The following is a 13304-nucleotide window of genomic DNA, read 5'->3' as shown; positions in this document are numbered from 1 at the left end:
GTCGATGATTCTCATCGCGATGTTTCTAACTCTATCCCTCTCTCTTCCTCTCTGTAAAAAATCAATAAAATATATATATTTTTAAAAAGCAACACCCAGCCAAAACCGGTTTGGCTCAGTGATAGAGCGTCAGTCTGTGGACTGAAAGGTCCCGGGTTCGATTCCGGTCAAGGGCATGTACCTTGGTTGCGGGCACATCCCCGGTAGGGGGTGTGCAAGAGGCAAGTGGTCGATGTTTCTCTCTCATCGACATTTCTAGCTCTCTATCTCTCTCCCTTCCTCTCTGTAAAAAATCAATAAAATATATTTAAAAAAAAAAAGCAAAACCCAAACACTAGGAATAAACTTAACCAAGGATGTAAAAGACCTATACTTGGAAAATTGTAAGACATTGAAGAAGATTAAAATAAATATGGAAGCATGTACCATGTTCATGAGTAGAAAGAACGTTACTAAAAATTTAGACTACCCAAAGCAATCTATAGGGTCAACACACTTTCTATTAAGATACCTATGGTATATATCACATAACTAAAAATTAATATGAAACCACAAAAGAACCCGAATAGCAACAGCAATCTTTTTTTCTTTTTTTTTTTTAATATATTTTATTGATTTTGTACAGAGAGGAAGGGAGAGAGATACAGAGTTAGAAACATCGATGAGAGAGAGTCATCGATCAGCTGCCTCTTGCACACCCCCTACTGGGGATATGCCCGCAACCAAGGTACATGCCCTTGACCGGAATCGAACCCGGGTCCTTTCAGGACCCAAGCCAACGCTCTATCCATTGAGCCAAACCGGTTTCGGCAGCAACAGCAATCTTGAGAAAGAACAAACTTGGAGGAATCACACTACCTCATATAAAGTATACTACAAAGCCATAGTAATCAAAACAGCATGTTACTTTAAAAAGTAATAATAATAGTTGAGCCTAGCCAGTGTGGCTCAGTTTGTTGAGCGTGGTCCCATGCACCAGGAGGTAGGTCACTGGTTCAGTTCCAGCTCAGGGCACATGCCCAGGTTGTGGGTTCAGTCCCAAGTAGGGGAGGATGCAGTAAAATTTTGAACATTTCATGTAGCAATATTGTTTGTGATATATCTCCTTGGGCAAAGGAAACAAAAGAAAAAAGCAAATGAGACCACATCAAACTAAAAAGGTTTGGCATAGCAAAGGAAGCCATCAACAAAGTAAAAAGATAACCCACTGAATGGAGAACATATGCACCAATAAGGGGACATACAGATGGCCAATAGACATATGAAAAAATGCTCAATGTCACTAATAATCAATAAATACAAATGAAAAACAGTAGAGATATCACCTCACACCTGTCAAATGGCTGTCATCAATAAATCAACAAACAGTCGAAACCGGTTTGGCTCAATGGATAGAGTGTCGGCTTGGGGACTGGAAGGTCCCGGGTTCGATTCTTGTCAAGGGCATGTACCTTGGTTGTGGGCATATCCCCAGTAGGGGGTGTGCAAGAGACAGCTGATCGATGACTCTCATCGATGATTCTAACTCTATCTCTCTCCCTTCCTCTCTGTACAAAATCAATAAAACATATTTTAAAAAAATAAAAAAATAAATCAACAAACAACAAGTGTTGGCAAGGATGTGGAGAAATGAGAACCCTTGTTTACTGTTGGTGGGAATGCCAATTGGTGCTGCCACTGTGGATATTAGAGGGCGTTTCCTCAAAAAATAAAATGAAACTGTCTTATGATCCAGTGATTTCCACTTCTGAGAATATATCTGAAGGAACCTGAAACACTAATTCGAAAATATACATGCATCCATGTGTTCACGGCAATATTATTTGCAATAGCTAAGATTTGGAAGCAGCCCAAGTGCCAGCCATGGATGAGTGGATAAAGTAGCTGCGGCACATTTACACAATGTAATAATATTTGGCCGTAAAAAAGAAGGGAATCTTGCCCTGGTTGGTGGTGTTAAGTGATTAGAGCATCAGTCCATGCACGGAAGGGTCTCAGGTTCAGTTCCTGGTCAAGGGCATGTACCTGGGTTGTTAATTCACTCCCCACTCCCCTAGTCTGGGCCCATCGTGAGGCAACCAATTGGTGTGTCTCACATCAATATTTTCCTTCCTCCCTCCCAGTCCCTTCCTCCCTCATTTCACCCTCTCTGAAAAGCAATGGGAAAAATATCCTCTGGTAAATATTAACAAAAGAAAAAAGAGGAGCTGAAAAGGGTTTGGCTCAGTGGATAGAGCGTCAGCCTGCGGACTGAAGAGTCCCAGGTTCAGTTCCCGTGAAGGGCATGTACCTTGGTTGTGGGCACATCCCCAGTAGAGGATGTGCAAGAGGCAACTGATCGAGGACTCTCATCAACGTTTCTAACTTTCTATCTCTCTCCCTTCCTCTCTGTAAAAAATCAATTAAAAAAAAAAAAGAAGAAGGAAATCTTATCTTTTGCAACAGCATGGATGGTCCTAGAGCACATGTGTCAAACACACGGCCCGCGGGCCAAATCCGTCCCACCAGGCCTTGCAATGTGGCCCCCACCGCGCTGTCATCACTGCACTCCACTGCGTTTCCATCACTATGACAGTTTATGACTGTTCAGTAAACCATTCGGCCCGCGATTTAGGCTGGATTTTAGATTTTGGCCCCTTCTCTGATTGAGTTTGACACCCCTATCCTAGAGAGTATTATGCTAAGTGAAATCAGCCAGTTAGAGAAAGACAAATACCATATGATCTCACTTATATGTAGAATCTAATGAACAAAATAAACAAAAAATTGAAACAGACTTATAGATAGAGTTCAGACTGACAGCTGTGAGAGGGAAGGGGGTTGGGGACTGGGTGAAAAAGGCAGGTGGGGGATTAAGGGGAGGGAGAAGACAGCAGTATGGTGATTACAAGAGGAAAAAAGGGGTGTAGAGGGTAAAGGATGGGTAAATGGTGATGAAAAGAGACTTAACTTGGGGTAGTAAACACACAATACAATATTCAGGTAATGTATTATAGAACTGTACTCTTGAAACTTATTTAATTTTGTTAAACAACTAGAAGCCCGATGCAAGAAGATTCCTTCCCCTGGCTGCTAGCACCGGCTTCACTCTGGCCAGAGCTGCCTTTCTGCCTTCACTCTGGCCCAGAGACACCTTTGCACCTTCCCATGCTGTCCAGAAGCCTGGAGCAGCTGAAGCTGGGCGGAATGCCCTGGCCGCTTGGCGCCTGTGTATGCAAATTAACCCATCTTTTTATTCTTTTTAATATATTTTATTGATTTTTTTACAGAGAGGAAGGGAAAGGGATAGAGAGCTAGAAATATCAATGAGAGAGAAACATCCATCAGCTGCCTCCTGCACACCTCCTACTGGGAATGTGCCACAACCAAGGTACATGCCCTTGACCGGAATCAAACCTGGGACCCTTCAGTCTGCAGGCCAACGCACTGTCCACTGAGCCAAATTGGTTAGGGCCCACCATCTTTGTTGGGTTAATTTGCATACTCACTCCTGATTGGCTGGTGGGCATTGTGAAGGTATGATGAATTTGCATCTTTCTCTTAGTGTAGATGTCACCCCAATAAAGTCATTAAAAAATGTTAAAAGATATTTGAAAAAACACACACCGATTTTCCTCTAAGACCAAGATAAGCACAATATCTCAGACATTAGATGTCAACAGCCTGTTGGGCAGTCCAGTTTCATGTGTTCATTTTACTGCCATTTACTGAATGCCAGCCATGTGTCAGAAGAATAAGCTATGCCATCTCTGCGATCCCAAAGCCCACAGTCCAGGAAGGAAAACCAGACATGTAAGCAAACAATGGGGATATGTTGGAAGTGCATACTGCAATAAGAGTGAACATGAAACCTACAGCAACATACAGGAGAAAATTCTCCCTTAGTAACCTGGAGATATTTTATATTCGTTCCTGTGAATAGGGACATTTTACTCACTGATATAGCTCAGGCACCTAAAGGAAAATGCCTAGCACCTATAATTAGTAGATGCCTAAAAGATATTTGGTTTTGTGCTAAAAATAAAAAAAGAAAAGAAGAAAAAAAAGAAAAAAAAAACCAAACACGTTACAGCGTCTGTGGTACCTTAATCATGATCCTCGAACTGGAATTGGAGTGAGGACTCCTACGTCAGTTTCGGAGGCCCCGCCCCGGGGCATTTGTGACGTCAGAGCGCCCCTCTTCTCCAGGTCCGCTGGCCGCACCCGCCGGCTCTCTGGCTTGGCCCGTTAGAGGCCGCTTTGGTCCAGGGAACACGGGCGGATTGTCTGGGGCCATGAGGAAGCTCCGCGCAGGCTTCCTCCTCTCACTCCTGAAGGGTGAGGGGTTCCCATCTCCCAGTCTCTCCCTCCCTCCCGGCCACGCCCCCCGCCCCCGCCCCCCAGGACCCTCCCTTTACTGATTGGGAAACGTTTCTCACGGTGCATCTTCCCCCCACAGCTTCGGACCTGTTCTCCTCCCCATCTCCCCAGGGCTCACCTTTGCCTCTGTCCCTGACCCCATCCCCAGACACCCCCCACCCTCAGATGCCAATTCACACGGGGCCCCGCTGGCCAGCGTGGGTCCATCCCGGGCCAGGAGCGGGTTCTGGAGTTCGGTCCGTCCACCATCCGTCTGTTCCCCGCCCCGCAGTGCTGCTCTGGCCTCCAGCTGCCCCAAGCGAGGATTCAGATCTGACCTCCACCCCCGGGAGCCCTCTCTCTCCCGCCGAATACGAACACTTCTTCTCACTGCTGACCCCCACCTGGAAGGCAGAGACCACCTGCCGGCTGAGGGCAACCCACGGCTGCCGGAACCCCACGCTCGTCCAGCTGGACCAATACGAGAACCACGGCTTGGTGCCCGATGGTGAGGGCCCGCCTCCCGGGGCAGATCTGTGCTCCTTGGAGACTGGGAAGGGTCTAGGACCCTGCGCCCATATTCTCCACTCTCCAGGCCCAAGACACCCACCGCCCTCAGGAGGGAGGTCCCCCTGTGTGTTCACCTTCTGCACCCCTGCCCCTCCCCAGGTGCTGTGTGCTCCGACCTCCCTTACGCCTCCTGGTTTGAGTCCTTCTGCCAGTTTACTCAGTACCGTTGCTCCAACCACGTCTACTACGCCAAGGCGAGTCCCAGGACAAAGATGGGTCCGGTGTGGCAGGACAAAGGGGGAGGCAGTGGCAGTAAGAAGCTGAAGAGGGCCATCCTGAGGGCTTTCTTCCTTGCCACTTTGCCAATCACTTACCCAGATTATGTGTGAATGCAGTCTCCCTTCGGGCATTCAGATGGTCAGGTCACTCCTGTTACTGCAAGAAAAGGAGGGGAGAGGCAAAAAGATAAGCCCTTCCATTCTTCTAACAGTTGGCGATTCACTCAGATCACACATAAAAGACCAAAGGCAGAGTTGTGTGTCCAAGACATGGAGTTTTATCTTGCAGGGGTACCCTTTCTCAGGGACCATGTGCCTTCATCCCTGCTCAGGAACTGTGAGAGGAGGCACCCCGGAAGAGGGCCTGAGGAGGAAGCTGGAGTAAGGCATTCCTTTGGCAAAGGCATCCCCACATCCCTTCTCTTCTTGCAGAGAGTCCGATGCTCCCAGCCAGTCTCAATTCTCTCACCGAACACTGGTACGGAGGTAGAGTTTTCTACGGAAGCACAGCCCACCATAATGACCTCCCCGGAGCCATCCCACAACACAGGTGAGACCCTTCCGACCTAGGAGACTCCCAGCCACTCCTATAAATCCCAGAGCCCAGATTATAAGGCCTCCGTGGTAGGGATACGGGAAGAAAGGGTGGGAGATGGACACAGGCGGCTCTTTACGTAACGGAGAAACTGCCTTTTAGGAATAGAAGTTAGAGCTGTCCTGTCCCAGAATGTATTCTGGCATTCCTTCCCAGTCTGCCCCGACTCCATTTCTCCTAGCTCCCCCAAAACATTCCTGGGACTTTTGTAAGCTAATGTCTTCAGTCTAGAAAGGATTAGTTGCCAACTATTCAGGATATGTGCTATTTCCTCCGTGAGAGGAACAACAGGTAGAATTGGAGGTGGCGGTTAAAGAGGGGCGCTGGTTAGGGAGGTGGGAAGGTTTCCAACCACCAACCCCACAATCACCATGGCAATAATTATTTTTATATTTGTATTATTTTCGGTGTCCTCTGTACTTGACTGTGTGAATAATTTGGACTGCGGCTGCTTTCTTCTGCCTTGGCGTTTATGTGTGTGTCGCTCTGAACAAAAACACTCAGAGGCCAGAAAGCTGACTGCCCCGTTCCTTTTCTTTCTTGGTCCCTCCCAAACTCTGCGGCAGCCACAGAACGGCAGGCCTTCCAGCCCTGGCCCGAGTTGCTCAAGAACAACTTGGAGGAGCTGCTGCAAGCCTCCTTGTCCCTGGGAGGCCCAGAGCAAGGGTCAGGCTCCAAGCAGGACCAAAGGCAGGAGCGCCAACAGGAGCAAGGACAAAAACATAAACAGGAGGAAGAGCATGAACAGGAAGAACAGGAGGAGGAGGAAGAGGAGGAGGAGGAGGAGGAGGAGGAAGAGGAGGAGGAAGAAGAGGAGGAGCAGGAGGAACAGGATGAAGAGGCGGGGAAGGGAGAGGAGGGGAAGGGGAAGCAGGCGGCGGAAGGACAGGGGATAGGGGAGAGACTGCATGCCTTGTATGGGCTGCAGTCAGACTTCTCAGAGCCCAAGCACCAGGCTGGTTTGTCTTCCAACCCTTTGCCCTTCACTGCCCGGGTGCGGGAAGTGAAGTCTACGCCTCTGATGATGGAGCACATGCAGGAGCTCATTCAATCTGCCCAGGAAAGGGATGAAATGAGGGCTGTCTTTGAGGAAGGATCTGCTTCGAGAAACCAGAACTCTGGCAGGTACAGGAAATTCTGACTCCTCTCCTGGCCCTACCTTTCCTGCCGCCGTCTTCGGGAATGGGAAGCCCACTTTCCAACTCTGACCTCTAGACCCACTCACGCCTGCTAGGGCTTCAGGCGCACCTAGTAACTGCCTGCCTCACCTGCTCTGTGGCCATCATTGGTTTAAGTCCTGCCTCAGATGTCATTTCCTACGTGGCTCATTCCTAGAGGAATGAGTCTTGTACCAGGAGTTACCCAGGCTTGAGTGCTGGTCTTGCTTATGGCCTTGATAAACATTGCAATTTTGAGGACGTTACTTCCCCTTTCTGAACCTCAGTTCCTCAGTTTTTAAAAGGAGGCAGTTTGTCCAGAGGCCTCTAGGGCCCCATCCAGCAGGCTGAATGTGTGTGACCACGAACAGAGTCTGAGGGGAAGGAGAGAGAATGGATGTGGCTTTCTTCCCCACCAACCAGGCCTGGTCTCCTTGCAGCCTCCTGGAGCTGCCCCACGTGGAGGCCTTACTGGTGATGTGCTATTCCATTGTGGAGAACACCTGCATCATGACCCCCACAGCCAGGGCCTGGCAGCACTTGGAGAATGAGATCCTTGGTTTCGGGAAGACGGTAGGCCCAGCATGCTGTTTAATGAATACATGCTCACTGGGCATCCTCTGGGCCTGGCACTGTTAGGCCTTGGGAGCGGGGGGATGGGCAGGGATACAGACAGCATGAGGCATCACCGGAGAGGTCCTCTTCCAGTGGGAATCCCTTCTTTGGAAGGACATCTCCAGCTCACCTTAAAGGAGGAAATCTCAAGACTAGCCAGGAATCCATCCCAATTCAGAATTCATTTATTTTTTTAAAATATTTTTTCATTTATTTCAGAGAGGAAGAGAGAGGGAGAGATAGAAACATCAATGATGAGAGAATCATCAATCAGCTGCCTTCTGCAGGCCCCCTGCTGGGGACCGAGCCCACAACCCAGGCATGTGCCCTTGATCAGAATCAAACCCCGGACCCTTTAGTCCTCAGGCTAACGCTCTGTCCACTCAACCAAACCGGCTAGTGCCAGAATTCATTCTTCAGCTCTTTGAGTTGTTAGGCTTGGGTCAGACTCTCATCCAGTCACCAGCTTCAAACCTTGGCTTTACCGTAGATGCAGCTCTCCTTTCCAAATGGGCATAGAAGCCATTCCAGGGATCTGTAGAGAAATTCCAGCCTCAATGTGTCCTCACCACCCAGCAAGTCCTATTCCCAGGAGCATACCCTTTAGGTTTTTAAATAATACAAGTTAGCAAACATCTGTTGGGAGTTGGTTTGCTATCTATTCATCTATTTTGTGCACCGAATATTGATTGGTCACCAACTCTGAACAGATATTTGCGATGTTAGCGATGAGCACGATAGATCTAATCATCGTGGGGCTCTTGAAGTCCTCGCGGGAGAAGCAGACGAGGAAACAGGCAGAACAGTGTGACAGGAGAAACGCTGTGATGGATAAATACAAAGTGCAGAGGGAGCGGAAGGGAATACCTGTCTGTGTTTGGGAAGATGAGAAAATGCTTCTTAGAGGAACTGATGTTTACACTGAAACCCGAAGAGAAAGGAAGTTAACCGGGCCAAAGAAAGGCCTTGGTAGAAGCTTCCTGCCAGAGGGAATAGCATCTGCAAAATCTGTGAGGCAAGAAAGAGATTTCATGAGGGACCAGAATGAGCACATTGCTCCTGGCCTTAAAGAACCTGGAGCCCATGGAGGACTCGGCAGCATTACAAAAGGAGCGTGGCAGGTGTTGGGAAGAGGTTTTTGAGTGTAGGCAGCTCAGGAGTCATGGAGAGCCCACTGGATTTTAGGAGCTGATTAAGGGAACCGTAAGGAGCCCGTTTTGCCTGAGCAAAGCAGGAGGGGATAGAGCCAAATAAACGGTAAGGGTCATAACATGAAAAATCCCAGGTGGCAGTCTGAAGCCTTTGGATTTAATTTGGTAGGAAAAGGGAATTTAGTAACCATGTTTTGGTGAGAGATATGACTATGCCTCCTTTATGAGCTGCTATGCAGAGTAAACAAGGGGATTTTTTGCACCACGGTGTGCTGGACCCATGGGTGGAGGAGGAGGAGGAGGAGGAGGATGGGATTGACTGCAGATTTCCTGAGAAGACCGAGGGAGCTCAGTCAGGGCAAAGAATCTAGCCAGGAAATTGGTAGCTCCACTCTAAAGAATGTCTTCCATGAACTTGGAGGTCTAAACCTAGTATAGGTTTTGTTTTGTTTTGTTTTGTTTTGTTTTTTTAGACTTCATCAAAAGTTTCTAGTATAGGTTTTGAAGTTAGAAGGACTGGATCTATGTCCCACCTCCACCGTTTATAAGGCATATGGTTTTGAACAAGTTAGTCTCCCTGAGCTTGTTTCCTTGCCAGTCAAATGGAGACACTATGAGTATCTGTGCTAGTGCAGGGCTCTTGGGAGAACTAAATGAGATGATAGTGTTTACTAGGTGCTTAGCCCTGCATGAACCCTTTGTGACTATTATCACTATCATTAGGAAAGAGAGAGGAAAGGGGAACGGTGGGAGTTCTATCCAGATAGTCTTAAGTGAGAGGTGGTTGTAGGTCACCCGATGGTGGACAGCTGTCAGGCACCTGGCAATCGAGGATTTGGAGCTTGGGAAAGAGATCAGAACTGGTGATAAAGATCTGGGTGCCACTTGCAGAGAGATGAAGATCACCTGGGAGTAGAGAAATCATCCAGGAGGAGGGTGAAGAAGTAGAGCTCTGAGGAGAGGAACCCTCGGGGAGAGGGGCAGGGAGAAAAGCTTTCGGAAGAGCCTGGATGCAAAGGCATTGTGGGAACTGCTCTGGAGGGCGGAGGTGTGGGGCCGTCTCAGCCTTCGCCTCTTCACCACATTCCCGCCTCAGGTCTGTGACAGCCTTGGGCGGCACCACCTCGCTGTCTGTCCCCTCTGCGCCTTCTGCTCCCTGAAGCTGGAGCAGTGCCACTCGGAGACCAACCTGCAGCGACAGCACTGTGACGCCTCCCACAAAACGTCCTTCATGAGCCCCTTCCTCTCATCCCAGAGCATGGCCGTCGGCATCCAGGTACCCAGCCAGCTGGGCAGCCTCCGTGGGGGAGGCCTCAGGCTCTGGACATCTACCCGGAAGGGAGACCTGCAGGGGGAGCCGGGGTTCACACCTCTCCCCCGTCCCCTCTGCCGCAGGTGGGGACTGCAAAATCGGGCCGCTATTACGGGCTGGATTTTTACGGCGGGCTCCGCCTGGACTTCTGGTGTGCCCTGCTGGCCACGAAGGGCTGTGAAGACACCCGAGTCGCTGGCTGGCTCCAGGCTGAGTTCCTCAGCTTCCAGGATGGGGATTTCCCCACCAAGGTCAGAACCTTTCCCCAAAGCTCAACCCCACCTCCCTCACCCCCATTCCTGCTGGTCATTTGCTCCAGGCAGCCCAGGATGTAAAAGGGGACTTGGGCCCCTGGCTTCTGAGAACCAGTCCTCACTAAACTGGCTGCCTCTCTTCCAGAGACCGAACACACACACACACACACACACACACACACACACACACGAGCAGGATTGTGTTTGGCAAAGAAGGTAGGATTTGGGAGTGGTGGGAGAGCAAGCGCAGGACTGGGAGGCAGGAGACAGGGCTTCTGGCCCCAGCTTTGCCAGTTACCTGCCAAGGGGCTTTGGCCAGCTTACTTCCCACTCTGGCCAGTTATACTCATCCCTACAACAGATGGCTAGGTGATGGGTGAAGGGCCACCCCTCCCCTGATCCAGTGCTTCCCTGCCTCCGTCTCACAGTCTCCTCCTCTAACTCTTCCAGTGCTTTTCCTGCCCAGTGGCATTACTGTCTCCCCTTCTCCCCAAATTACCTTCTCTGTGGAACTCCCTGTTGTACCTGAGAGCCAGGCCCCTCCTTTCTGTGGTTTAATGGGAAATCAAGACCCTGAAAAGTAGGGGCAGCTTGAGAAAGGGCTGGTCATGCCGAGACCGGTTTGGCTCAGTGGATAGAGCATCGGCCTGTGGACTGAAGGGTCCCGGGTTCGATTCCTGTCAAGGGCATGTACCTTAGCTGCGGACACATCCCCAGTAGGGGTGTGCAAGAGGCAGCTGATCGATGATTCTCTCTCATAGATGTTTCTAACTCTCTATCCCTCTCTCTTCCTCTTTGTAAAAAAGTCAATAAAATATATATATATATATTTTTTAAATTACCTTTAAAAAAAAAGAGAGAGAGAAAGGGCTGGTCACTGAGCTGAGGGGCCCCTGTCCAGACCTTCTCCCTGGGCCACTAGACCTGGAAGAGGTCTCTGAGATCATCTCTGCTGCATCCCTGGGCTTATAGATGGGGAGGCAAGGTCAACAGAGGGAAGGGATCCAGCCGAGGTCACACATTAGATGGTTCTACCCTCCCCCTCACTTGCCCATCACTAGGAGGCTCCCTGAGGCTGGCTTATGAATTGGCTCCCTTCCAATGTTCCGCAGCCTTAGTGCCCCCTTCCTCATTCCCCATTCCTCGGCCATTTTACCAGCAACGGAACAACGGGGAAGCCATCTCCCACTCTCCGGCTCCTGGCTTCTTCCCACTGACTGAACGGTGACTGCGGGTGGGATGGGAAAGGCAGGGGGGACAAAGGCCTGTTCCTCAGAGAGGGGCACCCCCAGTGTGGAAGGTCTGGTTCCGAAAGGCCACACCCCTGCCCGTGGTTCTCTCGCCGCGGCCACACTCTGGAGGGTTGGTGTCTCTTAAGGCTTCTGACATCTCCCCACCTCCCCATCCCTGGCTCCTGGCTTAGATTTGTGACACAGACTATGTGCAGTACCCAAACTACTGTGCCTTCAAAAGCCAACAGTGTCTGAAGAGAAACCAGGATCAGAAGGTGAGCTCGTCACCGTGTCCCCATCCCCCCTCCCACCAGCCCCTCTAAATCAGTCACCTTGGCTGGGTGTCCTTTCTGGGCCACACCCTAACTCCTGCTCCACCCAGCTGGGATGCGGAGAGCAGTTTCCTACTTGCCTCTCAGGGCAGAGGCCTCCACCAGAGAGAGCACTTGCTCTCCTCCACTCCCCCAGCCTTGGAGTAAGAGGAGAGGTGAGGGCCCTGAGGGCACCACAGGAAGAAGCTCGGCTGGGCTGGGAATTAGATGTTGAGGTTGCAGTTTTGCCTTCTGCTCTTACTCACCGAGAAGTCTGGGATAAGTCACTTCCTCCCCCTAGCCTCAGCCTCCTGATTTCTGAAAGGGGGAGGGGCCCCTTGGTGTGTCTGGCTGCTGGAAAAACCCACATCTGAGTTTCCTCCTTCCCTCTACTGCCCTGTGCCCATGCCTGCCTGCTTTAATCCATCGTTGGATTAAAGAAGACCACAGCTGGGGCTCCTGGGACTTCTGACACCTGCCCACCTCCACGCTGCTGGCTCCTTGCTCTGTAACTCAGACTGTGTGTGTACCCGATCCCCCTGTAGGTATCCCGTATGAGATGTCTGAAGAACGAGAGTTACAATATCTTGACCCCAGCCAAAAGCGAGGACCTTGTGCTTCGATGGAGCCAGGAGTTCAGCACCTTGACTCTAAGCCAAGCTGGATGAGCTGGGCTTCTTCCTGTCTCCCCCCAACCCATTCTGTCCACACTCTCCATTGCTTTCTTACTCCATTTGCCATCAGTTTGCATCCAGGCTGCCCCTTTTGTGTCTCCTACCTGGTCCCTACTCACGTTTTTCCCTTGGGTCAGGGCAGGAGTCCCTGAAAGCGATGGGGACTCCACCCGCCTTAAAGGATGTCTTTGCATAAAGTGTTTTATTTTCAACGTATGTGGCCTATGTTGGTTAGGATCCTATCCCCAGCACTGCCACAGTGCCCCATGGGGATCAACTCACCTCCCCCACTCCCTTGCCCAGGGGCTTATGGACCCATCTGTAGGAGAGAGAATCTCATGGGAATGATGCTTAGGGAAGCAACCATCTGCTGGGAGAAGAGGCCCTAAAAATCAGGGAGTTGGATTAAAGAAGACCACAGCTGGGGCTCAGGGATTCTGTGGACCAGGAGGGCATGTGTGTCTTCATCTTGAATGATGTTCCTATCACTTTCTCTTCCTTCCTCTCTGAAATATATATATATATATATATATATATATATATATATATATATATATATATACACACACACACAAATAGAATAGTACTAGAAGCTTGGTGCATGAAATTCGTGCACTCAGTAGTGAGGGTCCCTCAGTTTGGCCTGTGCCCTCTCACGGTGAGGGAGCCCTCAGGGATGGCCTAAGCTGTCAGTCAGACATCCTTAGCACTGCCAGAGGCAGCCATGGCCACTGCACTCGCCAGCTGTGAGCCTGGCTTCTGGTTGAGCGGTGCTGCCCCTGTGGGAGTGCACTGACCACCTGGGGCAGCTCCTGCAGTGAGCATCTGTCCCCTGGTGGTCAGTGCACATCGTAGCGACTGGCCCTTCTGCTGTTTG

General features: G+C 50.2%; 1 protein-coding gene across 1 annotated transcript; it reads left to right on the top strand.

Moving 5' to 3' along the window:
* Positions 1-4398: 4398 nt before the first annotated feature.
* Positions 4399-12639, top strand: LOC118729271 (acrosin binding protein). The gene is made up of 9 exons (XM_036456676.2): positions 4399-4846; positions 5008-5102; positions 5559-5676; positions 6288-6846; positions 7319-7451; positions 9741-9920; positions 10040-10207; positions 11634-11717; positions 12299-12639. The coding sequence occupies exons 1-9, from the start codon at positions 4525-4527 to the stop codon at positions 12419-12421; spliced, it is 1782 nt and encodes a 593-aa protein (XP_036312569.2). The 5' UTR covers positions 4399-4524; the 3' UTR covers positions 12422-12639.
* Positions 12640-13304: the final 665 nt, after the last annotated feature.

Source organism: Pipistrellus kuhlii, unplaced genomic scaffold (genome assembly GCF_014108245.1).
Source record: "Pipistrellus kuhlii isolate mPipKuh1 unplaced genomic scaffold, mPipKuh1.p scaffold_m20_p_3, whole genome shotgun sequence".
NCBI classification, from domain to species: Eukaryota; Metazoa; Chordata; class Mammalia; order Chiroptera; family Vespertilionidae; genus Pipistrellus; species Pipistrellus kuhlii.
This window is presented reverse-complemented; position numbering and strand designations above follow the sequence as displayed.

Bases quoted from the DNA above. Each gene is read 5' to 3' on its own strand.
- LOC118729271 (XM_036456676.2), top strand. From the start codon at position 4,525: ATGCCAATTCACACGGGGCCCCGCTGGCCAGCGTGGGTCCATCCCGGG. The intron at 4,847-5,007 runs GTGAGGGCCCGC...GCCCCTCCCCAG, and splicing joins CCACGGCTTGGTGCCCGATG to GTGCTGTGTGCTCCGACCTC. The intron at 7,452-9,740 runs GTAGGCCCAGCA...TTCCCGCCTCAG, and splicing joins TCCTTGGTTTCGGGAAGACG to GTCTGTGACAGCCTTGGGCG.